At 44.1% G+C, this 27575-nt stretch overlaps 1 protein-coding gene across 42 annotated transcripts in view; it reads right to left on the bottom strand.

Moving 5' to 3' along the window:
- The window catches only part of ERC1 (ELKS/RAB6-interacting/CAST family member 1), a 525728-nt gene that overhangs the window by 92876 nt on the left and 405277 nt on the right, over positions 1-27575 (bottom strand). For all 42 annotated transcript variants that reach the window (XR_010598153.1, XR_010598155.1, XR_010598149.1 and 39 more), the window contains one exon: positions 9174-9318. Coding sequence is in view for 35 of the 42 variants with exons in the window: in XM_065582406.1 (XP_065438478.1) it covers positions 9174-9318 (145 nt within the window). In the remaining 7 variants the exon portion in view is untranslated. The remainder of the gene's footprint in view (positions 1-9173; positions 9319-27575) is intronic.

The following is a 27575-nucleotide window of genomic DNA, read 5'->3' as shown; positions in this document are numbered from 1 at the left end:
GTTGGTATGTTGTCTTTGCCTGGTGATTTACCTGACTTCATTTGTTTTTGTATTTTTTCAAAGGTAGGTAACTAGACAATTTCTTCATGCTGGGGGTCCTGGGTTCCTCTGCACCTCTGGGTTGACAATAGAAAGATGGCTGAACAGCGCAGTAAAGTGCTGATCTTTCACAGATGCCTCTCTTGTCCTTGATTAAGGTAAATACATCTAAACACTTTAGTGAAGCTGGCACAAAATTTGATTGGCCATAAATGGTCTTCAGTGAGTTATAAAATAACTTTGTGTTGTTAGTATCGGCATAATGCTGTATTTCTTCTTCTGTCTTTTCCAATCAGCTGAGCCTTGGTTTGCAGGTAATTGAATGTGTCTTTGTTTGATGTTGACTCACTGTTGTTTCGCCAAGACTTAAACACATTTTCTTTTCCTTGTGGATATTTTGGATTTCACCACCATTTTCATCAAACTAATCCTGGTGCTGTCTTTGATTTTTATCTAGATCTGAATATATTCCACTTTTCGAGCGCGTCATTAGGTGATGATATATGGCTAACAAATTTTCCTCTAAGTTTCCCTGCAGTTTTATTGATGCAATAAATAAATGGATGTCTCAAGTTTGCTATGTCCAATTTCGGTTTAATCTGTAGACCACTGTTTCGTTGATCATCCTGTGGGGGGTCCAAAAGTTTGCTCTTCTTATTGCTCTGGTGATTTTCACATTCCTTATGTCTCTTTGCTGCATAATGACACAGTCAATCAGGTGCCAGTACTTTGATTTTGGACGTATCCACCAAGTTTTATATTTGTTGGCTTGCTTGAAGATTGTGTTGATAATAACGAGCTCGTGATCAGCACATTTACCGAGTAGGAGGAAACCGCCGCTGTTCATTTTTCCAATTCCATTGTTGTTTATTACACCACTTCGAGTCTCACTGTCTTTTCCAACTCTGGCGTTAAAGTCCCATAGAACTATGAGTTTGTCATCACTGGGTATAGATTTGATTATGTCATCCCAATTAGAATAGAATTGTTTATTTCTTCTGTACTGTTCATGACTGGAACATAAGCATTGATAAACACTGGTAACTAATCATCTAAAAGGGATTGAAAAAAAAACCAACCCTGGAAAACTTGAGTGAGGGTGGTTTGTTTTTAATCAGTAAATGTGTGTTTTGCTGTTCTTCAGTAAGCTCTGTTCAAGGGTATGGTACAATCTTGCTCACTGTGCCAGCTCAGCCGTTGTCAGATTCCTTGGTTCTGCTCCTAGCATGGCTCCCTGCTAGACAGAAACAATTACTGAGGAGCAAAGAGTGGCAAAACAAGGAGCTCCGTGACTGATAATCTGTGTGGATTACAGGCTTACAACAAAAGCCATGATGCTTCAATTGTATAGCCAGTATCACTGGATAAGAGCCAATTACACTCACTTCAGCCAGAACTTTTTTATGTTTCTATCATAGAATCATAGACTTTAAGGTCAGAAGGGACCATTATGATCATCTAGTCCAGGGGTGGGCAAACCTTTTGGCCTGAGGGCCACATCGGGGTTCCAAAATTGAGTATTGAGGGCCGAGTAGGGAAGGCTGTGCCTCCCCAAACAGCCTGGCTCCCACCCCCTCCCACTTCCTGCCCCCCTCAGAACCCCCGACCCAGCCAACCCCCCCTGCTCCTTGTCCCCTGATCGCCACCTCCCGGGACCCCACCCGCTATCGGAATGTGGCCCTGTGAACATGGGCGTAGGACTCAGGAGGAGCAGGGGCAGCCACACAGCCAGAGAGAAGCGGTGGTTTCCCCTTCAAAGTGCCGCTTCTCTCTGGCCAGCTGCGCGGCCGCCCGGTGCTCCTCCTGAATCCTGTGCCTGCATTCGCCGTGCTCCCGCCACCCGCACCGCCCACCTGCTCCCCTGCCCCCGCAGTGCAGCCCCTCCTCCCCTCCACGGGGGGTGTGCCAATACTGAGCTGCCCGACTGCCCGGCTCTGGGGCCCCCTGTTGTTGGGGGGCCCTGTGCCAGAGCACCCTGTCTTCACTAGTAAATCTGCCCCTGAGCTGTGCCACCCGGCTGGAGCCAGCCACACCACCACCCTGCTGGCACGTCGAGCTGAGGCTGTGGGGGAGGGGGAACAGCAGAAGAGGGGCCAGGGGCTAGTCTCCCTGGCTGGGAGCTCAAAGGCCGGGCAGGACAGCCCCGCGGGCCAGATGTGGCCCGCGGGCCATAGTTTGCCCACCTCTGGTCTAGTCTGACCTCCTGCACAACGCAGGCCACAGAATCTCACCCACCCACTCCTGTATCAAACCCCTAACCTATGTCTGAGCTACTGAAATCCTCAAATTGTGGTTTAAAGACTTCAAGGTGCAGAGAATCCACCAGCAAGTGACCTGTGCCCCACACTGCAGAGGAAGGCGAAAAACCCTCATGGCCTCTGCCAATCTGCCCTGGAGGAAAATTCCTTCCCGACCCCAAATATGGTGATCAGCTAAACCCTGAGCATGTGGGCAAGACTTACCAGCCAGACACCAAGGAAAGAATTCTCTGTAGTAACTCAGATCCCACCCCATCTAACATTCCATCACAGGCCTACTTCAATAGCTTCTTGAATGGGATGTGTACGAACACAATGCTTTCCCTCACTGTCTGTCTGTCCACTCCTACGCCAGCCCCACTGTCAGGACACTTAAAACCATGCTACAAAGACAATGTATCTTGGCAGCTGAAATATCTTTTTCTAAATCTTGATATAGCTGTACTTGCAGTGCTCGGATACCTGGTGATGGTTGTGGTATCAGAACCTGAATAGAACACTTTACACTGAAGCTACTCCCTAGATGAAGATGAGGCTGTGACTGTACTACAGTTGGGCAACAATACTGTTGCCACCAACAATATTTCTTACAATACTTCTCTTTGCCTAAAATAAAGAGGACATAAGTCTGTGCATACACTGTGGTTCTGATCAGGCTGAACAATCATTCAGAAATCATAGAGAGCTTTCAGTTTTATCCACTAAATGGTGGGAACTCTGATATACAAGTTCCATAAATATCTAAACAAACAGATAGATCCAAATTCCCGGAGCCACTTATTTTGAAACATTTATTTTAACGTCTCTCTATTCCATGCAGGGAAAACAATGGCAACAACTTATTTAAAAAATGCAAGTGTACTATCTAGATCATCTACTGGCATCCTTTGACAGGGCCATAATTATATGGCCTGAATCAAAGTCATCAGTAGCTTGGTCTTTTGGAACTTTGACGATGTTTTAGTCTCACCAACTTTTCTACACTCGGACCTACCTGCTGTTCTACTGACTGGGATACATGATAACAGTGATAATGTTACCATTTTTAGAAGGAAAGGTTACTTACCAGTAACTATGGTTTGAGAGTTGCCTCCATGCATTCACGATTGTGAGGGCACCATCTCACAAGTGGGAATACACAGAGGCTTCAAAGAGCATCAGTTACCACAGTATAAGCATTTTGTGCCATGTCATCAATTTTCTTTGTGGCAGATGAAAAGGGAATTCATTTTCTGATGGGGTAATCTTTAACAGCAGACATTGTCCTAAAATCTAAGACCAATAGGGCAAAACAGGATCTATCTGCAACCCTAAAAGGTTCTGTACAGTTTCCTCAGGAAGTGTTAATAAAAACCTGCCAAAAGTATGGAAACTCTCATATAGTTACATGGTAGTAAGAGAGGAAATGGCTCGTCTGTCAGTCTCTTCTGACCCAGTTTTACATTCTTCTATTACAAAGAGAAATGCCTCTACCAGTGGAACTTTACTTTGGAAAAGTTCATAGTAGGAGGAGTGTGTGTCAGGTGTCAAACTGCTGGGTTTCCAGGGAAACAAGTAACTATGGAAAACTAATATTTTGCGGGGAGGCTATTCTAGAGTCTAAAAAGCTTCTCCTCTCCCCCATTCCCCAAAGAAAGAAATTAACTTGAGAAACAATGAAATCTTTGCAATTCTTTAGCCTCATGAGGGAAGTCAGACAAATCCTTGTAGGGAGGAAGCATAAAGTAGTGCAGAAAGGCTTGTTTCAGCACTTAGATGGCTATCCTGACATGTAAAATGCTCTGTAAATGGTAGGAAGTATTATTATTACAGTCCAGTGTTGCTTTCCACAAATGGCTCATTTCTATGTGGTGGAGCCATGAGTGGTGAATACTGGCCCCTCATTTCATGCTGCTCTGTGTATGAAGGGGATGGGGAGGAAGAAGACACAGACGGCCAAGGAGATTTTAATTTTATGTACTTAAACCTTCTGCAAATGCCAAACAGACTGACCACAGAAGCTGCATTTAGGGCAGCTAGAGGCTTGTAATTGCTCTTCTCATTACCCGCAAGTCAGGGACCCTGGCGAACAAAGCCTGCTCTGCAATCATAAAAATCACTGTGAAGTCTACAAGTAGCTATGGGCCAGTGATTGCAAATGTATTACAGCAACAACTGAAAAGTTGGTTACTTGACCGTATTTGCAGTATAAGCATTGTAGATCATTACAGGTACACAGAGGGTGTGGAGTACAGGGCAGAGCCTCTTGTTACTGAAGCAACCGAGGGTTTGTCTACATAGTGGGAAATGTACTCTATGGGGGTATGATTTCTAAATCACACTAATGTATTGGTCCTCATGGTCTCTGCTGGTGCACACTAAATGTTCCCTAGTGCACTATTCAAAAAGCACTATGTTAAATTACACCAGCAGGATTTACATGGAACAATTAACATGCAACTTGTTAGTGTGCTTTAGAAATCACACCCCTGTATAGCACATTAAACCACTGTGTAGACAAGCCCTTAGAGATCAGCAGTCAGGCACTACACAACACCAACAGTTAACCTCCAGAATAATCAAAGAAGCATTTAGCTTTTAAATGGAGAGTTCTGAGAATGTCATTTTGTCAGCTATACACGTGCAGTGTCACTTTCTTCTGCCTTCTTTCTAAAACATGGCTGGAACTTTTTTTTTTTTTAAACTGTCACGTGGTTCAACAGGATAATACAGCTATGATGACAATGGAGCAGATCCTACCCGTATTGCTAGTGAAGCAAACAAGATCACCTTGCCTAGGCAGATATGGGGAGGATGACCAGTGAGCCACTAGTGAGAAGGTTGAACAGATGTTTTTCATGCTGTCGGCAGGAAGAGATGGAGGCAGAGGGGACGACGTCTCATTCTCCCTTCATCATTCCAGAGCAGAGCTTGTGGGAACTGACATGGATATCAGAAATCTTTTTATAACTCAATAAGAAACCCTCTTCTCCTACCTCTAGGTGGGATTTCCTCTTTCTTTGGACAGATATTCAGGATAGAAAAGGTATAAGAGCAAACCTCAGCATGTGACTAATTCCTCATGGACAATGGTGATGTTTTTGATTAATATTATGCCTGGGGTGACCAGACAGCAAGTGTGAAAAATCGGGACGGGGGTGGGGTGGGGAGAGTAATAGGAGCCTATAGAAGAAAAAGACCCCAAAATCGGGACTGTCCCTATAAAATTGGGACATCTGGTCACCCTAATTATGCCACTTAACACAATTAGTATCTTTTTATAATTAAAAATGTACTGAATACTGGTGAAAGATGCCAGGTTAATAATGCTCCATCTGTCCACAGGACAGGTACAGCACATGAAGCAGCAGTGTAAGCTTTCTTTATACTGTCTGACCCTTGCAAATATGCCTCAGATCTCCCATGGATGAGGAAGTTCAGGGGTGAGAGGGAGTTCATTTATCATACGCATTTAATCTTTGGCACCTATTTTGAAATCACCAATAAGATTACAAAGGTATCACTTAGAAAACTGTAGTGGTGGTTTTTGTGATATGGACATCTCTCTGTGCACTATGAAATAAAAAGTCTGCCAAGCACCGGTCATATCTTTTATAAAAAATGCTACAGCATTCTCCAGTAATACTCAAAAACACCCCATTATCATTGTTTTAAACTGATATGTTAATTTGTATCAGGGGTTCTCAAACTTTATTGCACCGCGACCCCCTTCTGACAACAAAGTTACTACATGACCCCAGGAGGGGGCTGCAGCCTGAGCCCCGCCACCTTGGGTGGGAGGAGAGAGGGCCACAGCCCAAGCCCCGCCGCTTTGGCTGGGGGTAGAGCTCAGGCTGCAGCTTCAGCCCTGGGTCATAGAATCATAAAATATCAGGGTTGAAAGGGACCTCAAGAGGTCATCTAGTCCAACCCCCTGCTCAAAGCAGGACCAATTCCCAACTAAAGCATCCCAGCCAGGGCTTTGTCAAGCCAGGCCTTAAAAACCTCCAAGGAAGGAGACTCCACCACCTCCCTAGGTAACGCATTCCAGTGCTTCACCACCCTCCTAGTGAAATAGTGTTTCCTAATATCCAACCTGGACCTTCCCCACTGCAACTTGAGACCATTGCTCCTTGTTCTGTCATCTGCCACCACTGAGAACAGCCGACCTCCATCCTCTTTGGAACCCCACTTCAGGTAGTTGAAGGCTGCTATCAAATCCCCCCTCATTCTTCTCTTCTGGAGACTAAACAATCCCAGTTCCCTCAGCCTCTCCTCATAAGTCATGTGCTCCAGACCCCTAATCATTTTTGTTGCCCTCCGCTGGACTCTTTCCAATTTTTCCACATCCTTTCTGTAGTGTGGGGCCCAAAACTGGACACAGTATTCCAGATGAGGCCTCACCAATGTCGAATAAAGGGGAACAATCACGTTCCTCGATCTGCTGGCAATGCCCCTACTTATACAGCCCAAAATGCCGTTAGCCTTCTTGGCAACAGGAGCACACTGTTGACTCATATCCAGTCTGTTGACTCATATCCAGACTGGGTCCTAGCAAGTCTAATGCTGGGCCTGGCGACCCTACTAAAATGGGGTCATGACCCACTTTGGGGTCCCGACCTGCAGTTTGAGAACCGCTGATTTAGATAATTACTGCAGAATACTTGTTTTTTAAGCACATAAGGGATGGTTACAACAGCTGTTCACTACCAACCTGAACTGGATTCAAACCAGTGATCTACCAGAGATATGAAAGGTTTGAGATCCCTTTATCAATTTATTGAGCCAACCTATTGCTACTGCTGTATTCAAAAGGGAGTGACAGTTATTATTAAACATTTATACAGTACCACCAAAAATATGATGCTTCTCAAACAATTCCAACTGAATAACAATCTGACTCTGAGCTCCCACGCGCATGAATTGAGAATCCCCATGGATCGGAGCCCCCAAGCAACAGCATTATTATTATTAAACATTTAAACTGTGGTTGTGCCTAGAGATCTCAACCAGCCTGGAGCTCTGTGGTGCTAGGCACTGTACACATATAGTAAATGACAGAACTTGCCCCAGAAATCTTATTCCAGGAAACCTCACAGGTCTCAGTATGAGCCCACAGAGAAGAAAAATTCAGCCTATTCTCATATGCCTTCCATTTACAACTCACAGCTGTGGACCAGGACTTTAAGCTGTGATAATTACTGTATGCTGCTTGTTAAATCATAGTTTGAGAAGAAAATGAATCACAGAAACACAGGCCATTCTTGGACAGATGGCTGGTGGATGAACTGCGTTAAAGGAGGCCAAAGCTCTCTTGATTTACATTAATTCCAGTGTGGGTGCCCGCTCGACACGCACTGCCGGGGCTTCTCTCTGACTTATAATTAGAACACACTGGCTGGCACTCACCACAGCACATCTGGACTTTGTTAGACAACCTTCAGCTCTGTTTTCTTGCATCAGCCCTGGCCCCCTCATCTGAAGCAGCCTCCCAACCACTGTTTCACCATGAACCAGTCAAGGAGACAAACTACTTTGGGAGCAAGTAAATTGGGACTACATTAGTTGGTAACCCTTGCCCTCCAATTCGCCTCCCTTCCTTCTGATGATAGAGGAAATCCCTTCATGGAAGTTGACAACCAATCCTAAGCAGGCAGCTCCATTTACTGGAAAGCCTGGTCAATGCTGACTGCTTCATTAGGAAATGTTTCTGTATCGAGGCACATTCCTGCAATTCAGGGACTAGAAGCTTTAAATAAAAAAAAAATTGATGCCATATCTTCTTTCTGAAATGCTCCCTCATCTAAGCTTTAGTGCACACAAATTAAAGAACCAAAATGTCTTTGGCAGGACTCCTTCCTTCTCTTTCACAGTAACACACGAGCAACTTGAGTGGGTGGGAACATGATATAGTGCGGGAGAGGCAGAGAGCAAAGTTGAAGGAGAGAATTGCTACAAAATCTCTCTGAACCCATGTACCTTCCTCCTTTGATGAATCCATGTCTCTCCACTGAAGTGTTTTAAATCAAAGAAAGGCTTGCTTAGTCTGAATGGCTGAAGAGCTCCGGAACTGCTTGTTGGGAAGTAAACTGAGGCTTATGCGTTTATGGATTAATTTCTGATTTGAGGAGATATAAACAATCTATATATGTTGTTCTCTTAAAAAAAGTCAATCTGTACACACATTATCAACAGCTATGCAATTATACAAACAACTAATACTTTCTGTCAAAGTTAAAAGAAAAGCATTATTTGCATTCTACCATAGCCAGTTAAATGGATCTATTCAGGCCCACTATACTATCGGGACACAACATTACTTCCTCCCCCCAAAAGACCTCCCCCTAGAGTCCCTCTCTGTTTTGCAAAGGGATTCACAAGTCAGGCTGATGTTGTCATATAAAGACATTCATGCCCTTAGTAGAAAGCTACCCCCCCTCCATTATGTTCAGTATGACACTCTGGAAGCTCACCAGCTGAGAAGCACTTTCCACCACGATCAAACTGGGTATATGCATTTTACATTTGAGTCTCTTGCTAGCGGAATGCTATCTTGCTGAAAAGTGACAGTATTTATGACCCTACCAGTAAAATTAAATGTTATGAAATTGTAAAATCAGTTTCTAAACTGCTTTAAAATTGGTTAAAGTCAAAAAAAGAACTTTATTATGTGAACACTAAACATTTTATTTCAATATTAAATGTTAAGTGTAAAACCACTGTCACTAGAGCACTAGTGCCTTCTAAGGAGGAAGTGGAGAAATCCCTGATCAGAAAGCACCCCTGGTACTGACCCAGTACTCAGCAAGGCAGTATATTTTTAATTTATAAAGTTCTATCACCCATGATAATAATCCCGTACCACCAGCTCACATGCCTGATTCTGTCCCTTCCCACCTGTTGCTTGAGCTGTTGCACCAGGCGGTCCTTCTCTCGCTTCAGTGCAGCCACTTCATCTTGGGTCTTCTTCTTAGAGGATGAAAGCTCTAGCAGAGCAATGTTGGCATCTTTTTCACTGATGGCAGCTAGAAGAGCTTCTTGTCTGGGGGAAAAAAAAAAGAATACACTGGTGTCCTTAAAAAGTAAGGGGTATCTGTGACAACCTATACTCCATGTTCACTCTTTTATAAGGTTATGTTATTTTTTTTTTTAACAAAATATGTCTTTTGAGGTCTGATTTGAAAAATCAATCTGCTGAACAGTATTGTACTGGTAAAATATGTGTGGCAACACTGTATGTAAAGTTACAAGCCTCTACTGTATAACATTGTTATAACAGGCTCCAAGGTTAAGAAAAGCAGGCCCAAATCAGTTTTTCAGAAACAAAGAGACACTGGCACCCCAGCCAGGTGCTAAAGGGCTATCACCTGCTTAAGCAGACATTCTCCATCAGGGGGAAAAGGGGTAAACAAGAAATTTACATTCCATCACAGGGACAGTTTAAACATCACATCCACAAGAGACTGTTTTGTTACCATGACTCAGCAAGGATATTTCTAGCATAAGAAACTGAATTATAAAGAGGGGAGGAAAATGTTGGATTTCACTATCCTTTTTCATCTCTGCTCATGACATCAGTGACTCTCAAAGAACTGAACTTGGGGGTGGGATGGGGGAATCCCGGCTGGGAGGCTTTTCAGCCAGTACAAACTGCTGTAAGCTTATGGTGAGAAAAACCTTTTGCTTTTAAATTCACTTAGCTTATTAAATTAGTCATTTAGCTTGTGTATAATCTTTTTATTTTCTTTGTAACCAAATCGGACTTTTATGCCTCATTACTTGTAATCACTTAAAATCTATCTTTCTGTAGTTAATAAACTTGTTTTATTGGTTTATCTAAACCAGTGTGTGTTTGGATTAAAGTGTGTGGGAAACTCCATTTGGGATAACAAGGCAGGTACATATAATTTTCCACTGATGAAATGATGGACTTTATATGAGCCTGCATTGTTCAGTAGTGTGCTGGGAAATACAAGATGCACATTTCTGGGGGTACAGCCTGGGACTAGAGAATCTGCTGGTGTTCTTTTGCAGTGTAATTCATGGCTGGCTGGCTAGTAGCACACAATGCAGTTAGCTGGGAACAAGTTACATGCTGGAGATTGTGTTAACTGGCAGGACTGGCTGTTTACCTATAAAGCAGTGTAAAAGGCATCTCAGGTTGGAGAAGACAGTTATTCAGCAGTCCAGATTGTACCCGGGGTACTGTCACAATACAGAGTTGGACATATGTGGAATGCTGTGATAGGGAGTGTGATTCCAGGGATAGGATTAACTATGGCATTCACAAAGGTGGTATCAAACTCTGGGAGACTTACTCTACAACAGTCAATGATGCAATGGCTTATAAAAGACCCTATTTTGCTGTGTATCAAGTCTATTGATTCAGTAGGTAGGATGGATAACCAGGTAGGATGGGAGAAGAGTGATGTGCTGTGTTCCAGTTCAGAACTTCCTAGTTTGTTACTCAACTCAGCATTGTTTTAGGTTAGGTTTTCATCATTTTTGGGTACTTCAGACTGTTCTAAACAGATTCCCTCTATTGTAGTGGTTTCTAATATATACTGGTGTGATATATAAACATATAACAGAGTGGACCATTGTGTTCCACCTTCTTAAAATATATTGGCTATTCATGTAGCTATCTGAGGAGGAAAGTGGTCTGTGGCAAATTAGCTGCACTCATTTTAGCAATGCACAGTATTCCCAGAAGCAAATGAAGATAACAGGAAGATACAGGCCCTGTTCTGTTATCAGAGAGATGGTGAAGAGGCCTCTGGCAGAAAGCACAGGGGTTAACTGAGAACTAGCAAAAGGGCACCCTCCCATATCAAGGATGCTTTTGCTGTCCTGTGACTTCCCCTGTCAGTATTCAGGATGATGAGGAGCTTTTGTCAGCTTTCTGTATTGAGTGACTGAGACAAATGTACGCTTGTCTTCTGAGCACACCATTGACAGCTCAGAGAGAGTTGCATATGAGCTAAAAAACTAGTGCAGGATCCTGCGGTCACAGTTGTGTGATAATTAGACATAGAATTTTACCTTTTCCCAACAGCATCTAACTCTCTCATATTCTCCTGCACTTTGGGAGCATCTTGTGGATGCTAGGAGACAAAGATCCTGTTTCAAAAATCTACAGAACACATATCAATTGGGCATACTTGTATATGTTAAGATGAATTCTTGTTTATTTTATATTGTTTATTTGCAATTATACCACCTTACTTCTCTACTCAGTCTGAACTCTAACTTAAGTAGGGTTGAGCCTGGTCAGTGCTTGTAAGGAAATCCCTGGTGCTGAAGACACTGTTGTCCTGTAGGTGGCCCTCTTCCCTGAGTTAGTACTGAAGCAACATACAGCAAGAGCTTCATTTGATAGATTAAAGATCACACAGCACATTGCATAAGAGTAGGGCTTGACAACTCTAGTGTCCCGGCCAAAATTCAATACAGACTTTCTGAAACAGAATTGCTGTATAAAGTTCCATGTGTCTTTCCAACAGAGAGGAGAACTGACCTAGAGTATGAGATTAATTGAACAAGGCATCTATTTTATTTTGATTCATTTAAATATGCTCAACAAACACTATGAAAAATTAAGATGAGGCCTTGAAAAATCAGTAGATTTTCGAATGTGTTCTAAAGTTTTTCTGTCCCCTCAAATCAAAAGTGGCGATGTCAAGAGTTTAAACTTGGTTTATATACTAGTTCAATGATAACTTATGCACAGGACTACCTTTACCATACTGGATTGCAGAAAATTTTAGTTATTAGATGTTGACTATGTTTGGTCTCTGCATGTGTTACAATTTCTGTTGAGTCTGGTCAATGTTTCAAGATCCAATTAACCTATTCATTTTTTAATTGAAAAGCATTTCTAGAGGTCATCACTGAGCAGACAGCAACTTTTGAATGCAAACTGTCATTAGGCTTCTAAGTTAATTGCCGTGATATTCTCTGAAAATCATGGGTTTTTAAAACTGATTTTAAAAGAGAAATTATGTTCCCTTACTGCCGCTTGCCGACACATTCAATAGAAGATGGAGTCTCTGTGACTGAAGAGGGCAATGTCTACTGCAAGTTTTCCTTGACGCTGATGAGAAGGGTACAGGGAGATGTGCTCTACAAGTGTCATCTGGAGAGGTATATGTGAAAGACTCTCTGCTGGTTTCATGCTCCTAAGTTAGAGGCTACCTCTGAGGCAGCTCCTCCTGCCTGAAACAGACTTGTCTCAATACAGTCCAATCAGAGTCAGTAAATACTACCAGTAGGGGAGAATCTATGCTGATGTCCTTGCAACATAAAGTGGAAGCCCTCTCTGTACCAGGTGCAGGCTTGAAGGCTGTATTTAGGTTATTCCATCATACAGCTAAAGACTATACTCTTGGGTTATGTTTACACTAGAGAGCTTACAGCAGCACAGCTGTATCAATGCAGCCATAGACGCCGACTCTGTGGGTGCTCCGGGGTTGGAGCACCCACAGGGAAAAACTGGTGGTTGCTCAGCACCCATCGGCAGCTCCCCGCTCAGCTCACCTCCGCCTCCCCCCCCGAGCGCGCCCTGTGCCCGCTTTTCCTCACCTAGCTCCCAGCGCTTGCACCGCGAAACAGCTGTTTCGTGCAGCTGGGAGGGAGGGGGGAGGAGGGGGAACGTGGCGCGCTCGGGGAAGAGGCGGGGCCGGGGCAGGGATTTGGGGAAGGGGTCCAATAGGGCAGGGAGGGGGCGGAGTTGGGGCAGGGACTTTGGGGAAGGGGTTAGAATGGGGGCGGGGCAGGGAAAGGGTGGAGTCGGAGCGGGGCCAGTGCGAGCACCCACCAGCACTGGGGAAAGTTGGCGCCTATGTATGCAGCTGTGCCACTGTAAGATCTCTCATGTAGCCACTCTATGCTGATGGGAGAGAGCTCTCCAGCTGACATAATTAAACCACGCCCAATGAGCGGCAGTAGCTATGTCAGCGGGAGAAGCTCTCCTGCCGACATAGCGCTGTGCACACTACCATTTATACCAGCATAACTTATCCCGCTCAGGGGTGTGTTTTTTCACACCCCTGAGTGATATAAATTTTGCTGACAGAAGTGGTAGTGCAGACAAAGGCTCCTAAAGGACCACCCTCCCACTGGGGGAGTGCAGCTTGTTTTGGCGACACCCCTGACACACGGATGTTGCGAATTTAAAGAGAGGAGCAGGATAGTAAATCTAAGCAAAATTAGGACAAGATAACACATGAAGAATCTTTTCTTTCTGGCTTTTTGAGATAAAAGATTTACCTACAAGGCAGTGAGAACTAGGGTTGCCAACTTTCTAATCACACAAAACCGAACACCCTAGCCCCGCCCCTTCCCTAAGGCCCTGCCTACTACATTCCTCCTCCCTTGGTGGCTCGCTCTCCCCCGCCCTCACTCACTTTCACTGGGCTGGGGCAGGGGGTTCGGGTGCGTAAGTGGGTGAGTGGTCTAACTGGGGGTGCGGGCTCTGGGGTGGGGCCAGAAACGAGGGGTTCAGGGTGTGGAAGGGGACTCTGGGCTGGGGCAGGGAGTTGGGTGTGGGAGGGGCTGAGGGCTCCGGCTGGGGTGCGGGGTGCAGGAGGGGGCTCCAGGCTGGGGCCGAGGGATTTGGAGTATGGGAGGTGGTACGGGGTCTGGGTGAGGGCTCTGGGGTAGGGCTGGGGATGAGGGGTTTGGGGTGCAGGAGGGGGCTTCAGGCTAGGGGATGGGGCCAAGGGATTCAGAGTAAGGGTGGGGGCTGAGGCAGTGGGTTGGGGTGCAAGAGGGAGTACTGGCTCTGGGTTCTGGGCTGGGGCCAGCGATGAGGGGGTTCAGGATGTGGGAGGGGGGCTCTGGGCTCGGTCAGGGGGCTGAGGTGCCATGTGTAAGGGGGTGAGGACTCCAGCTGGGTGTGCGGGGTCTGGGATGGGGATGAAAAATTTGGGGGGGGGCTCAGAGCTGGGGCACGGGCTTACCTCGGGCGGCTCCCGGTCAGTGGCGCAGCGAGGCTAAGTCAGGCTCCCTGTGTGTCCTGGCTCTGCGCTGTGCCCCGGAAGTGGTCAGCAACAGATCTGGCACCTGGGGCGTGGGGCCCAGGAGGCTCCGCGCACTGCTCTTGCCCACAGGCACTGCCCCCCAGTTCCCATTGGCTGTGGTTCCCGGCCAATGAGAGTGCGGAGCTGGTGCTCGGGGTATGGGCAGTGCGCAGAGCCCAGTGCACCCCACCCCCCGCCTAGGAGCTGGACCTGCTGGATGCTTCTGGGGCGCAGCGCGGTGCCAGGACAGTAGGGACTACTCTGTCGTAGCCCTGCAGCACCACTGACCGGACTTTTAACGGCCCAGTCGGCACTGCTGACCGGAGCTGCCAGGGTCCCTTTTTGACCGGGTGTTCCGGTCGAAAACCGGACACCTGGTAACCCTAGTGAGCACGTGCTCTGGAGGCCAGAAAGGTCACTGAATAGAGGTACACCTCTCAAACATTTGATAATAAAGGGCTCTTCAATCTAGCAGACAAAGGGATAAAAAGATCCAATGGCTTGAAGTTGAAGCTATACAAATTTAGACTGAAATGACAGTACACACTTTTAACAGGGTAATTAACCACAGGAACAACTTACCAAGAGTTGTAGTGGGTTCTCCGTCACTGGAAATTTTAAAATCATGACTGGATGTTTTTCTAAAAATATGCTCTAGTTCAAACAGGAATTAATTCAGGGAAGTCCTATGACCTGGGTTATGCAAGAGATCAGACTAGATAGTCACAATGGTTCCTTCTGGCATTATAAATTATGAATCTCTGAAACACTGGTCTCCTGACACATTGATTTGCTATCACAGACCTGACCAGAACTTCATAATAGCATTAATGAGTAAAAAGAACTCTAAACAACTAATAAAACCTTAAACCAGAGTACACCAGCATCAGAAACTATATATCATAGAACCTCAGAGCTACGAACTGACCAGTCAACCACACACCTCATTTGGAACCGGAAGTATGGAACCAGGCAGCAGCAGAGAAACAAACAAACAAAATTAAAAGCAAATACAGTACAGTACAGTGTTAAATGTAAACTAATACAAAATAGAGGGAAAGTTTAAAAAAAAAGATTTGATCAAGTAAGGAAACCTGTTTCTCTGCTTGTTTAATTTAAATTAAGATGGTTAAAAGCAGCATTTTTCTTCTGCATAGTAAAGTTTTAGGTCAGTTGTAAACTTTTTAAAGAACAACCATAACATTTTGTTCAGAGTTACGAACAACCTCCATTCCCAAGGTATTCGTAACTCTGAGGTTCTAGTGTACACTAAACCTGATTAAGACCACAGAAAAAACTGAGGTCTATAAGCAAAACCAGCTGTACTGTTGCTTCCCAAACATTTGGAGCCTCAGGTAAAAGAAAAAAGGCATCCACACAGGCATGGTATTCTAGCACTACGTGAAACACAACTCTACAGATGGTTTAAGTAATGGTAGGTTTATTGAAACAAAAATCTAGCAAACAATGAAGTAGGGATCAAAATCATAATAGCATTGCTTAGAAAAGTCTAAAGTCAAAGGCATTTGTACTTGTCTGCTAGCATTTTGAGTCCGGATGTTTCATCAGAGACTAATCTTAAAATATATATAACTGCTACTATTTTTCACTCCTCCATTCTGTCCCCTCTCCCCAAAATAATTTTGGACACGATTTTAGCTGCTAATATCTGAAGAGCATTAGGTTTATGAGGTTTAGCAGTTCAAAATAGTAAAAACTAAAAATCACATCAGAATCTAAATAATGAAAATACAAGATAGTAATCAGAATGACATCATTTAAAAATTTGATCTCATTGTTTAACAGGACCAGAAACAAATGCTATCCACAAATGGAAAGCTAAGACTTCAAATTATACATAGTGCACAGAATTTCTAGCCCTGAGAGTTTGAGATATGTCAAACTTCAGCACTGTCACTTCCCTTTGGTCTAGCTGTGTTTTTTGGTATATGTCCAGAAATTGTTATATTAAGTCCCAGACCTTGGGCCAGCATAATTTTCATTCCCTAACTTAAGGGTAATTGTCTAAAAATATCCACTTGCCACTTGAAAAAGAGGAAAAATGACCTTTAAAGTGAAGGAGTTGAAGATGTTCTTGTTAAGAAGTTTCCTGTTTATCCTTGTCTCAGAATTTCTCTAACACACATTCAATCCTGCTTTGAAAGTACCTGGAGGAGCGGATTTACCATAAAACAAACCAATGGCAATGGTTCGGGGCCCCAAAATGCAGGACAAATCTCATCTGACAACCTGACCCTGAGTCCCGGCCGGTGGCGCACCAGGGCTCAAGCAGGCAAGCTGCCTGCATGCCGTGGCCAGTGGCCTCACGCTGCTCCCGGAAGCCGACAGCTGTTGGCATGTCTCTGCACGCCCATGGTGGGGGGAAGGGGCGGCTCTGTGCGCTGCCCCCTCCCTGGGCAGTGCACGGAGACCTGCTGCTCCCCTCCCCCCAAGGGGTGTGCAGAGACGTGCCAGCAGAAGGGCTAAGGTAACTCTCTCATCGCTCTGCCTCTCTTCCTCTGTGCCACGCTTGGAAGCAACTGGCATGTCCCTGCGGCCCCTGGAAGGGTAGGGGGGTGGTGTCTCCATGCGCTGCCCCTGTGCTGAGTGCCAACTCCACAGCTCCCATTGGCCAGGAACTGCAGCCAATGGGAGCTGTGGGGGCTGCGCCTGCGGGCAGTGGCACGCGAAGACCCCCTGGCCTCCCTCACCTAGGAGCCGCTGCCAGAGGGGTGTGTGTGACGGTTGTTTTGGGAGCTGCGCCATCCGAGGTAAACACCGCCCTCCCTCCCCCCTGCTGCCCCAAAACCCTGCCCCAGCCCAAAGCCCGCACCCCAACTTCCTCCCAAAGCCCGACCCTCAACCCAACCCAGCACCCAAACTCCCTCTCAGAGCCCAACCCCAGCACCCTCTCCTGCACCCTAACCCCTTCCTCCAATCAAGGTACCTCACTTTATTTTTATTTACTTCCCATCACTTATAATATAGGAGGAGAATGAAGAAAAAAAGAATAAAAAACTGGAGGGGGGGGGAGGAGAGAGAATGCTCTTTTTCTTGTCTGGGTCCCGAGGGGGGCCCCCAAAACTGAAGCTGCGCACAGGGCCCCACTAACTTTAAATCCGCCACTGAGTATCTGAATTCTTAGTGGTAAGGCCGCTCTTAAAGGGCCTGCCTACATGGGAAATTTACTGCCATAATTATACCTCTACATTTATATTGGTGTAACTCTCTGGATGGACACTCTTATTCCACACAGGGAGTTATACCAGTATAACTACAGCAGTATAATTATACTGGTAAATTTCCCTGGGTAGCCCTCAGATCATGTTTTCTCCTTAAGAGAACTGTATTTCAGGATACTGCCAGCTAAGCTCACAGCTGAATTTTTTTAATGACAGAAAATGTAAGAGATTGAAAGCAGGATAAAAAAAGATGTAAAATTTTTACAGGCGCTGGAGTGGCGGGCTCATGTAATTCAATTTTGATTTTACTGAAGTTCAGTGCTTTGTCTACAGGATACATTAGCAAGAGAGACCAGGAAACCTCGTTTGTGATATTACCTGGTGGTTCTCTAGATAACTAGCAGGGTGACATTACACTTTTATGCACAAGACAACAGAGGTATCAGAAGAACTCTTGCCCTGTCTCTCCATTTTTTTTTTTTAAGGAATGAGTGTTATTTAAAGGAATGCCTAGAGAAGGCCTCCATTCCAGTTCCAGAGGAACATGTACTGTGTATTCCTCCCTATCTGGAACAGCAGAGGGGACATTTGGGGCTATTCCTGGAACAAATGTGTCTTCAGTGTGTGTGCCTCACTTGTGGAAGAGTTGTATGACGAAAGGTGCATTCAGTACCACTGTGTTGATCTTGGCTCATCCTGCTAAGAGAGTCTGCCTGCACATTTTTCTCCTCTGCCAGGTGTAGAACCATTGGATGCATGTAATGTATGCATCTGCTAGCACTTCATGGCCTCCTTGCACAGAAGAGGAAAGTAAGGTTGGCTTCGTTTTTTCAGATAATATAATGGTGTTGACTATCATAATGATGGTGGAAGGAGTTGGAATGTCAAAGAAAACTCTGCAAAGATGCAATCTCTGCTGTTCCATGAAGAGTTCTGCCTCTTCAGGGATGATCAAAGTTCTCTGAAGATGTCCATATTTGGTGGGTTGACTAGGCCATCCAATGTTGTAAGAGTCTCATGTGCAGCCATGCATATGGTGTCACATAGGAGGATAATGCTAGGGGTCCCATGTGCCTCAAAGAATTTTGTTCTTTGGTAGGGCTGAAACCTCAGTGTCTGACGGATGCTGGTGAACCCTTATGTAAAGTGGAGTTCAGCACTGGATCCATAAAAGTGATTCTCTGATTGACAAACAGCGTAGCTGATAAAGTTTGCAGCTGACACAAAAATTGGGGGAGTGCTAAATAATGAAGAGGATAGGTCATTGGTAAAGAGCAATCTGGATCACTTGGTAAGATGGGTGCAAGCAAACAATATATGTTTTAATATGGATGAATATAAATGTATACATCTGGGAACAAAGACTGTAAGCCATACTTAGAGGATGGGAAACTCTATCCTGGGAAGCAGTGATTCTGAAAAAGATTTTGGGGTCATGGTGGATAATCAGCTGAAGATGAGTACCAGGGTGATGCTGTGGCTAAAAGGGCTAATGTGATCTTTGGACCCATAAACAGGGGACTCTTCAGTAGGAGTAGTGAAGTTATTTTATCTCTCTATTTTAGCAATTGTGAGACCACTGCTGGAATACTGTGTCCAGTTCTGATGTCCACAATTCAAGAAAGATGTTGATAAATTGGAAAGGGTTCAGAGAAGAGCCATGAGAATGAGTAAAGGATTAGAAAACATGCCTTACAGTGACAGACTCAAGGAGCTCACTCTATTTAATTTAACAAAGAGAAGATTAAGGGATGACTTGATTACAGTCTATAATACTTACATGGGAAACAAATATTTGATAACAGGCTCTTCAATCCAGCAGAGAAAGGTATAACAAGATCCAATGGCTGGAAGTTGAAGCTAGACAAATTCAGACTGAAAGTAAGGCATACATTCTTAACAGTGAGGATAATTAACCGTTCCAACAATTTGCCAAGGTTCATGGTGGATTCTCCATCACCAGCAATTTTAAAATTAAGATTGGATGTTTGGTCATGTGCAAATTGAGTATTCTATAGTTCACAATGGATGCCCATGAAAAATCAGCAAAATGCTAATCACCAGTTTGCAGGGGCTGGAGGAAAAAACAAAATCAGAAGGGGTTACCCGGTTTAGGAGTAAAACAAACTTTTAAAACTATATCGGGGTGCAGATGAACCCCCCCCCCATTTAGTCCTTCAATCTGTGAGGACAAGCCACCAGCGAGCTTGATCTTATCAGAAGAGATCTCAGCCAACCTGACTGAAAATGCAGGGCAAAGCTATCTTATAGGAGATAGGGGAATGCTTTGTTAGTTAAGGTTAGGCTCTAGAAAGTGTGTTTTATATGTAACCATTTGTTTCCAAAATTCTTACTTTCTATCACTTGGATCTATGTTCTTTGATAATAAACTTATTCCTGTTTTCACTTTCTCTCTCTCTCATTAGCTAGCTAGCTATGTGTTAAGTAAAGTGGTGATCGGAAACTGAATCTGACAAGCTGGTGTGTACTATTCCTTTGGGAGTAGCAAATAGAGTTCTGTGAGGGTTCAATGGAACAGGGACTGTGCATTTCAGAGGGACACTTTGAGGACTCAGGTATTGGAGTGTGCCTATCACTAACCTATACAGAGATGGTGAGGTCTGTGGAGACCCGGAAAGTAGTGCTTGTATTGCCAGAGGCTGGTGGATTCAGGGAGCTGATCCACAGCAGACACAGACAAGACTTCCTCACGCTAAGTGCAGGGAGTAGCAAGGTGCCTCACAATACTGGATATTCCTGGGAAGCATCACGGAAATGAACACACAACAAAAAGAACTGTGCCATCAAGTATGCCTCCTCCAGGCACTGAATGCGGATGTCTGACACTAAGTAGATAAATGGACAAGTGGTGCACACATGTGGCTTGGTTCCCATCATAACCTCAGAACCAAACCAAAGCCTTAAGGGAGTCCTCAGTCAAAGGGACAATTTGTTTTTGTTTTGGTGTTGTTTTAAAAAAAATCAATTATGTACAATTTTAAGACTAAATCCTACTAATACTAACACTCAGAGCTACAAAAAGAGGGCACTAAGTAAAGTTTGCAAAGCAGACTGGACACAGAAGAGTTCCCTAACACTTTTCATAGCAGAGGGAAAGGAACAGAGATGACTGGGCATTATATAGGTTCAGGCATTGAATGCTGATGTCATTAGAGGGGGTTGAGCAGCCGCAATGGACATGGCTTTGATAGAGATTCTGTGAGTGTAAAGGTATCAACAGGCTGTGTGATGAGGCCAATAACTGTGCATACAAAAAGAGTTTCATTCCAGCAACAGGGGCACTACTTACTCTCTTCAGAGGGGTAGTCTGTATCAGCAAAAACAACAAGGAGTCCTTGTGGCACCTTAGAGACTAACAAATTTATTTGGGCATAAGCTTTCATGGGCCATAACCCATTTCATGGGATGCATGGAGTGCATACCTGCCTACTTTTTTTCCACTCCATGCAGCTGATGAAGTGAAGTGGGTTACAGCCCACGAAAGCTTATGCCCAAATAAATTTGTTAGTCTCTAAGGTGCCACAAGGACTCCTCATTGTTTTTACTTAATATCTGTAGCTTTATATAGCCAATGACCTGAGAGACCTTGTGTTAAAAGGTCTCCACAAGAAACCCTGCAGTTTTCTGTCATGGCACATCCAAAGTTACCAATTTTGATGCCATACCAACAAAGGCTTCTTGTCTATAACTTCATTAATATTTGCCCTGCAAAGGCCCACATTGACTGAAAATGACTGAAATGTATGTAGAAGTATATTAAAGACAAGACTTCATGGACTGAGGAACTTAGCAGTCATATACAAAAAAAATATTGCAAATAGCCAATTTGAGTGAAATTTCTTTTTTGTATTTATGGACAAAAAATGTGCTAAAAACCTAAAAGTTCTTGTGCTACTGGGGTGTCTTATGCATCAATATTTTCTACAGTCATCAGTCTAACAAGTAATGTGCAATAAATTAACATGTCTATCTTTTGGTAGAAAGTATAGGTCAAGATATTACCCCATGCCCATAATTTGTTTTTCTTGGCAAGACTCGCCTTTCACTGTAGGTTGGACTATGTTACCATTTACCCTCAAGAGAAGTGTTTGTACATCAGCCTAACTACATGAAATGATAAATTTAATACATCTGATGCATTTTTCTATGTAAATACCTAAAATATTACTATTTTCCTTGACAACTAGCATATTTTCCTCAGCAGCAGCACTGAAAAAAGTACTACACAAACCTTTTTATTAGAATGCCCTTGTATATGGCATTTATTTCTCAAATATTTATAAGTGACAGCTTATCTGGATTGGTATGAATTGACTTAATTATTGATATAAATCAAAATGTTATTTTCTTATTCAAATCCAGTGTTCACTTTGAATTATGTATATTGCCGTTGGCACTGTAGTGCTTAATTCTCAGAATAAAATACATTTTTATTTCCCAGTCTGAAAATCATGGCATCCTATTCATCAAAGTCACTCTTGTTGGACTTGTCATCATTGTGAATGACAGGTTCAGCAGCTTTTTTGTCAATGTTCTCGCACTTCTGACACTTACACAAGTCTGGGTAGGAGAACCCACCAGCAAGATAGGAAAATCTCCCTGTTTGACATTTTACATGCTTGCAGTCACAATACAACGCCTACAAAATATTAATCAATAATGCGGCTTTAATTCCCAATACCAGTCAAGAAATGCAAATAGACCAACAGTGTGACTTAAGACTGATGTTTATGCCTGCAACATCTGTAACAGGGCTCCTAATTATCACAGCCTGGCAGTATGTTTCACTTGAAGAAATGTACCTGTTACATTCTTCATGGTCACATCTTAATTCATCAACAGCTGTGACTGTCTCTGAACACTTCTGCACAGTCAGGCAGTGTCACTCCTCTCCACCAGCTATGTGGACAGTGATGTCTTTGCTTACACCTTACATATCTGCATCCCTCCCACATGATGTACAAGAATTTCTGAAGTGCTTCCTTATTGTTGCCATCAGAAAGAAACGTCTTCCACAGACTGGGGGTTTTCTGGTCCTTTCTGTAGATATGTCTAGTTTGGGAACCACTAGCTGCTTGGCATGATTGTTCCATATTTTTGATGATAAGATCAGAATACGGATCTGGGACAAAGTCCAAACAAGTACACTTGTACTTTCTTGCAAGCTTAATCATGTACCCTAAAATGGTGTCTGCAAGCTCACCAAATGTTGAAGGAACAACATGTAGTGCTTGGATGACAGCTACTCCATCAAAGATTATTGCACATTCTCTTGAACATGGTCAATAAGGCAGTCTCCAGCTTTGGACTGAAGAAGATTGAGCAGAGCTGATTTGCTGTTTTTTGCCAAAGTACTGTCAGCTAGCAAGAGGGTAGAAAACAGCTCCAAAAGAGTAGGACAAGATTTCTGAGAGATCAATTTTCCTCCTTTGACCTATTACAGTGCCCCACAACGTGTTACCTGGGCCACAGGGGCAGGTGGCAGGGCAGCGGCAGCCTGGATCCCAACTCTGGACCTCTGCCACATGGGGCCGGCCGGCTGCTTGCCCTGGACTCCTGCCACACGGCTGCCCTGGATCCCGGAGCTTGCAGGGACAGCCGGCTGCCCTGGACTTCGCAGGGCCGGCAGGCAGCCCCAACCCCGGAACCCACCACATGGGGGCAGCCGGCTGCTCACCCCGGAGGTCACGGGGCCAGCTACCCCAATCCTGGACCCCGGCTGCATGAGGCCAGCTGGCTGCACTGATCTCAGACCCCCCGCTGTGCAGCTGCCCCAGACCCTGGAGCTCACGGGGCCAGGCGACTGCCCCGGACCCTGGACTCCTGCCACATGGGGAGGGCCAGCAGCCCTGACCCCTCTGTGCTGGGCAGATGGGAACCTGGCAGATCCCGGTTCATGGGCCAGCCTTTAGTACAAAGCTGAGCTGGGTGGCAGCTGTGTGCTAACTAGGCCGCACGTGGCCCGCAAGTTGAGAACCGCTGACCTAATACAAGAAACCTTACAAAGTTTTGTCATTATGAAGAATCATGTGTTTGCTAGCTACTTTTGCTTTTGTTTTTACTTGATCACTGAATGTTTACAATTTCTGGCTTTTGATGGGAGGAAAAATGTCCTGAGTAGCAGAAAGCAGCCACTGGCTCAGGAAGTCTATCAATCAGTGCAATTTCACCTTTCTCTTGAGCAGTAAATAAGTTGTACAAACCTTACTGGCAGCAACACCATCTGAACTTAAACACATTAGTCCATTTTGAGGAGCATTAAAAGGACTGATCAGACATTCAATAGTGCACAGAATGCTCATTATGGCTGTCTCATCATTCTGAATTCTTGTGCTATCAAGATTTTTCTGTTTGTGTATTTCTGGAGTCATGCCTGGGTAAATCTTGTTATCCACAACTCCTCCTGGTCTACAATGAACCTCTGGTGGATGATAGTGGCACAGAAAACCTTGTAGGCTTTGCTGTACATCTTCTCAGCACAAGTAGGTAACTCTGGATATGCCGTGACAGAACACTGCAGGGCTTCTTGCATCGAACTTTTAACACAAGATCTCTCAGATTATTGGCTACATCAAATTTCATAGAATTGCCCCTCTTGCTGGAATGGAATGACAATAGTAGGCCTCACTATATGACCTACAAGTGGCATCCCAGAGCCTCAAAGAAGAAATACACAGGACAAATGAGGCTTTTTATGCTTACATTTGAGGAGGCTGATTTAGTGGTTAGTGACCAAGTACACTGAGATTTATTAAAGTATTTCTAGCCCTCCTACTGGAAGAAAAAGCAAGTAACATATACTGCACCTCAAATAGATTCAACTACCACGTGTCATTAATACACAATATTAGTGGAAAATGCCAGAGTGTAAGATGTGAATGCTCTGAGTGTAATGTAGTGAAAACCACAGCTCACCCCCTACTGTACTATAACCACCATTCTTGTTCTATTCCTATTCTTCCTCTCTGGTGAACCACAGAATATTGTTGAAAAAGCGAGTATAGGCCTTCCAAACTATTAAGAAATCCTCAGCACTGCATGTCTAACTTGCTGTATTCTTGGATAATGAGTTGCTTGCAGCAGAAGTCCAGTGAGAAGTCATAAAAATCATCCATTCATTGCACCACTGATGCTTTAACTACCAGACCAGCCAAGTTCGTCCTCTGACCTTTACACCCTAATAGAATCAAGATGTCTTTAAAATTGCCTTGCTACAGCACTTTGGTTTCAGGAAACTATAAAGATTCCTCCCCCAGTTCCCATCCTGGCAAATCTCAAAAAGAAGACGACGACTTTTGGTAAATATTAATGGAAAGAGGATTTCTAAAAGAGGTTTTGTACTCCACAACACACTGCTCGTGACTGCAATGCTGGCACACTTTATAAATGGTAAAATTAGAATGATGACAGGCTTTAATCAGTGCTGGACTGATGGTGTTTCAAAGGGTAAGCGCTGTGCATGTTCATACATACAGTGTATGTGTGTGTGAGAGAGACAGAGAACACGGATGCCATACAGGAATATTAGCAGTCCATCCCTTGAGTATTGTTTTACTTTGAATGATCTTTGACTTTACTCATGTGCAGAGTAACTCTGATAGCATGGATGGTATTATATGAAAGCTACACTAAGATCAGCAGTTTGGGGAGCTTTTAATGTCACTGTGAAACTGGGATAATCACATGTGCTCTAATCTCATCATAGGAATCAAATCTGGTTTCTTTCCTGACAGAGGCCTAGTATTAAACTGCAGTGTTAGAGAATCTGTGACTCGAGTCCTTCTTTTAAGTGTTATTTTTAACTGATTTGTGAGCAAGAGCGTTGTGCTACTTTTGGTTACCTCTGCAAGCCTTCCAGTCACTTACTGAACAGCTTTGCTCTCTCCTCACACCAGATACAACTCACTTATTGCAGCGGCATCTCAATACTGTTTGTTACACTTTCCTCTCACTTCCTCTGGAGCTGGTGCTCTCAGAGCAGGAGTGCTGTGCACAGATACTTTTCACAGCCTTTACCCTAGTGACAGCAATAAAACGAACTGCGGGGCAAAGAGTCTCTTTTAAAGTTATCAGTATGGTGATGCTTGGGGAGAAATACTGGTGAGAGCTGAGAACATAAAATTGATAGACCTCATGTGAATTATCTATTTAATGAAATTTGAACCAACTGTACAAGACAGCACCAATCACAGGCTCTCTGTGCTCTTGATAAATTCTTAAAAATATAATTCATACATAACACACAACTACTGACCCATAGGGAGCACTATCCTGGCAGAAACAATCTAAAATTAATAATAAACCTCACCAACAAAACTACCACTGGAATTCCAGGCTCATCCTTCTCTCATTTCTCCGGGGGCCAGGAAGTAAATGCAGGTCTTACAGTATGCCTTGAAGGTTAACAAACTCAGGCAGTTACCAACCAAGAGGTGAAAGGGATTCCAAAGGTGTTGGGCCCAAACAGTAAATACTCTACCAGCAGCATCTTCTCTTTTATACCAATGGAACTTTAGCTCAAGTGACAATGTTGACTGCAAGTATAGCAGTGTCTCATGAGGAGAGAGGCAGTCTCTTAAACTGGTGGGTGCCAGGCCATTTAGGGCTTCAGAGATCAAAACTAACATTTTAAAAGCAAGCTGGTAACATTTTAAAAGCCACTGCAGGCCACAGCATTGGTTTAATATGCTCAGGAAACGACACCCCACTTGATAAGTGAGTTGCCAAATTCTGCACCTGCTACAATTTCTGCATGGATTTAAGATACAGCCCCATATAAAGCACATGGCAACCATTTAACACCAAGATGACAAAGGCATGCATGATAGTTTCAATGATCACATCTGAAAGAAACAGGAGAAAACAGTGGACATACACCTTCACTCAAAAGGGCCAATATTATTCCTGCCATTCCTTCTGTTTGCTTCCCCCAACTCACCAATACCACCTTCTGTTTATCTGGATTGTGTTTCAGCCATTGTGTTCCATGCCCTAATCTCCCCCAGACACTAGGTAATACAAATGACTGCTTCAGCTAGATAAACTGAGATGGAAATAAAAAGTTGTGTACTATACGCACACTAAAGGTACCTCAAACCATAGTTCTGCACTATCCATCCCAATGGCCTTCCATACAGAAGTAATGACAGTTGAAAGGCAGCAAAGGATCATCAGGTAAAATGGGGGTTACTTACTTGTAATCAGAGTTGTTTGAGATGGCTCTGCATATTCACATGTATGGGTATTGTGTTGCCTCATGGTGCCTAACAGTAGAACCTTCTTCTAGCAATGTCTGTTAGAGCACTCACGCATCCCCACCTATCCGTCCCCTCCACATCTTCAAAAGTTCTGAGGGCAAGGTTATATAAGGGGGCGCAGCACCCTCTATCATCTCAGTTCCTTCCATCAGCAACACAGACACACAGAACAAAAAGGACTTCGAGAAAGCGGGAAAGGCAGGTGGGAAGTATGTATATGCAAAGCCATCTCGAATAATTTCAGTTACAAGTAACCTTCATTTCTTCTTTGAGTGGCTCTGCATATTTCCACTCATGGGTAGTTTGATAAGCAGTACTGAAAATAACCTGGAGGAGAGAACAGAGTCCTAGTTGAATAGAGACTGAAGCACCACTCTACCAAATCTAACATCACTCTTTGAGGCCAAACCAAGAGCATAACGTTTACTAAGGGAAGGTCTACACTAGGGGCTAGTTTACACTGGCAACACTAAAGCGCTGCTGCGACAGCGCTTTAACGTGCCTTGTGTGGTCGTGGTGCACAAACAATGACATTTTCCCCCCCAAGATGAACTGATACCAGGCAATAACTGCTTGACAATTTGCCACCTTAATACCAAGAGAGGAAGAACAGAACATCTTTTTACTTAAGGAATCAATTTTCTTCCCTTCTCTATCAGCAGCAGTGGAATGTACTTGTCTAGACTTCAACTTGCTACTGGCAGTAGCCACGACCAGTGAATTAGGAACAATGTATGTGTGAAAATATAAAAACTCCTCCAAGGATATTTGATATAAGTTGTCTGCTTTCTTGGAAATAGGCTGGCAGGAGGCAAGAGT

Source organism: Chrysemys picta, chromosome 1, assembly GCF_011386835.1.
Source record: "Chrysemys picta bellii isolate R12L10 chromosome 1, ASM1138683v2, whole genome shotgun sequence".
NCBI classification, from domain to species: Eukaryota; Metazoa; Chordata; order Testudines; family Emydidae; genus Chrysemys; species Chrysemys picta.
Note: the sequence above shows the minus strand (reverse complement) of the source record. Positions and strands in the feature narration are given on the sequence as shown.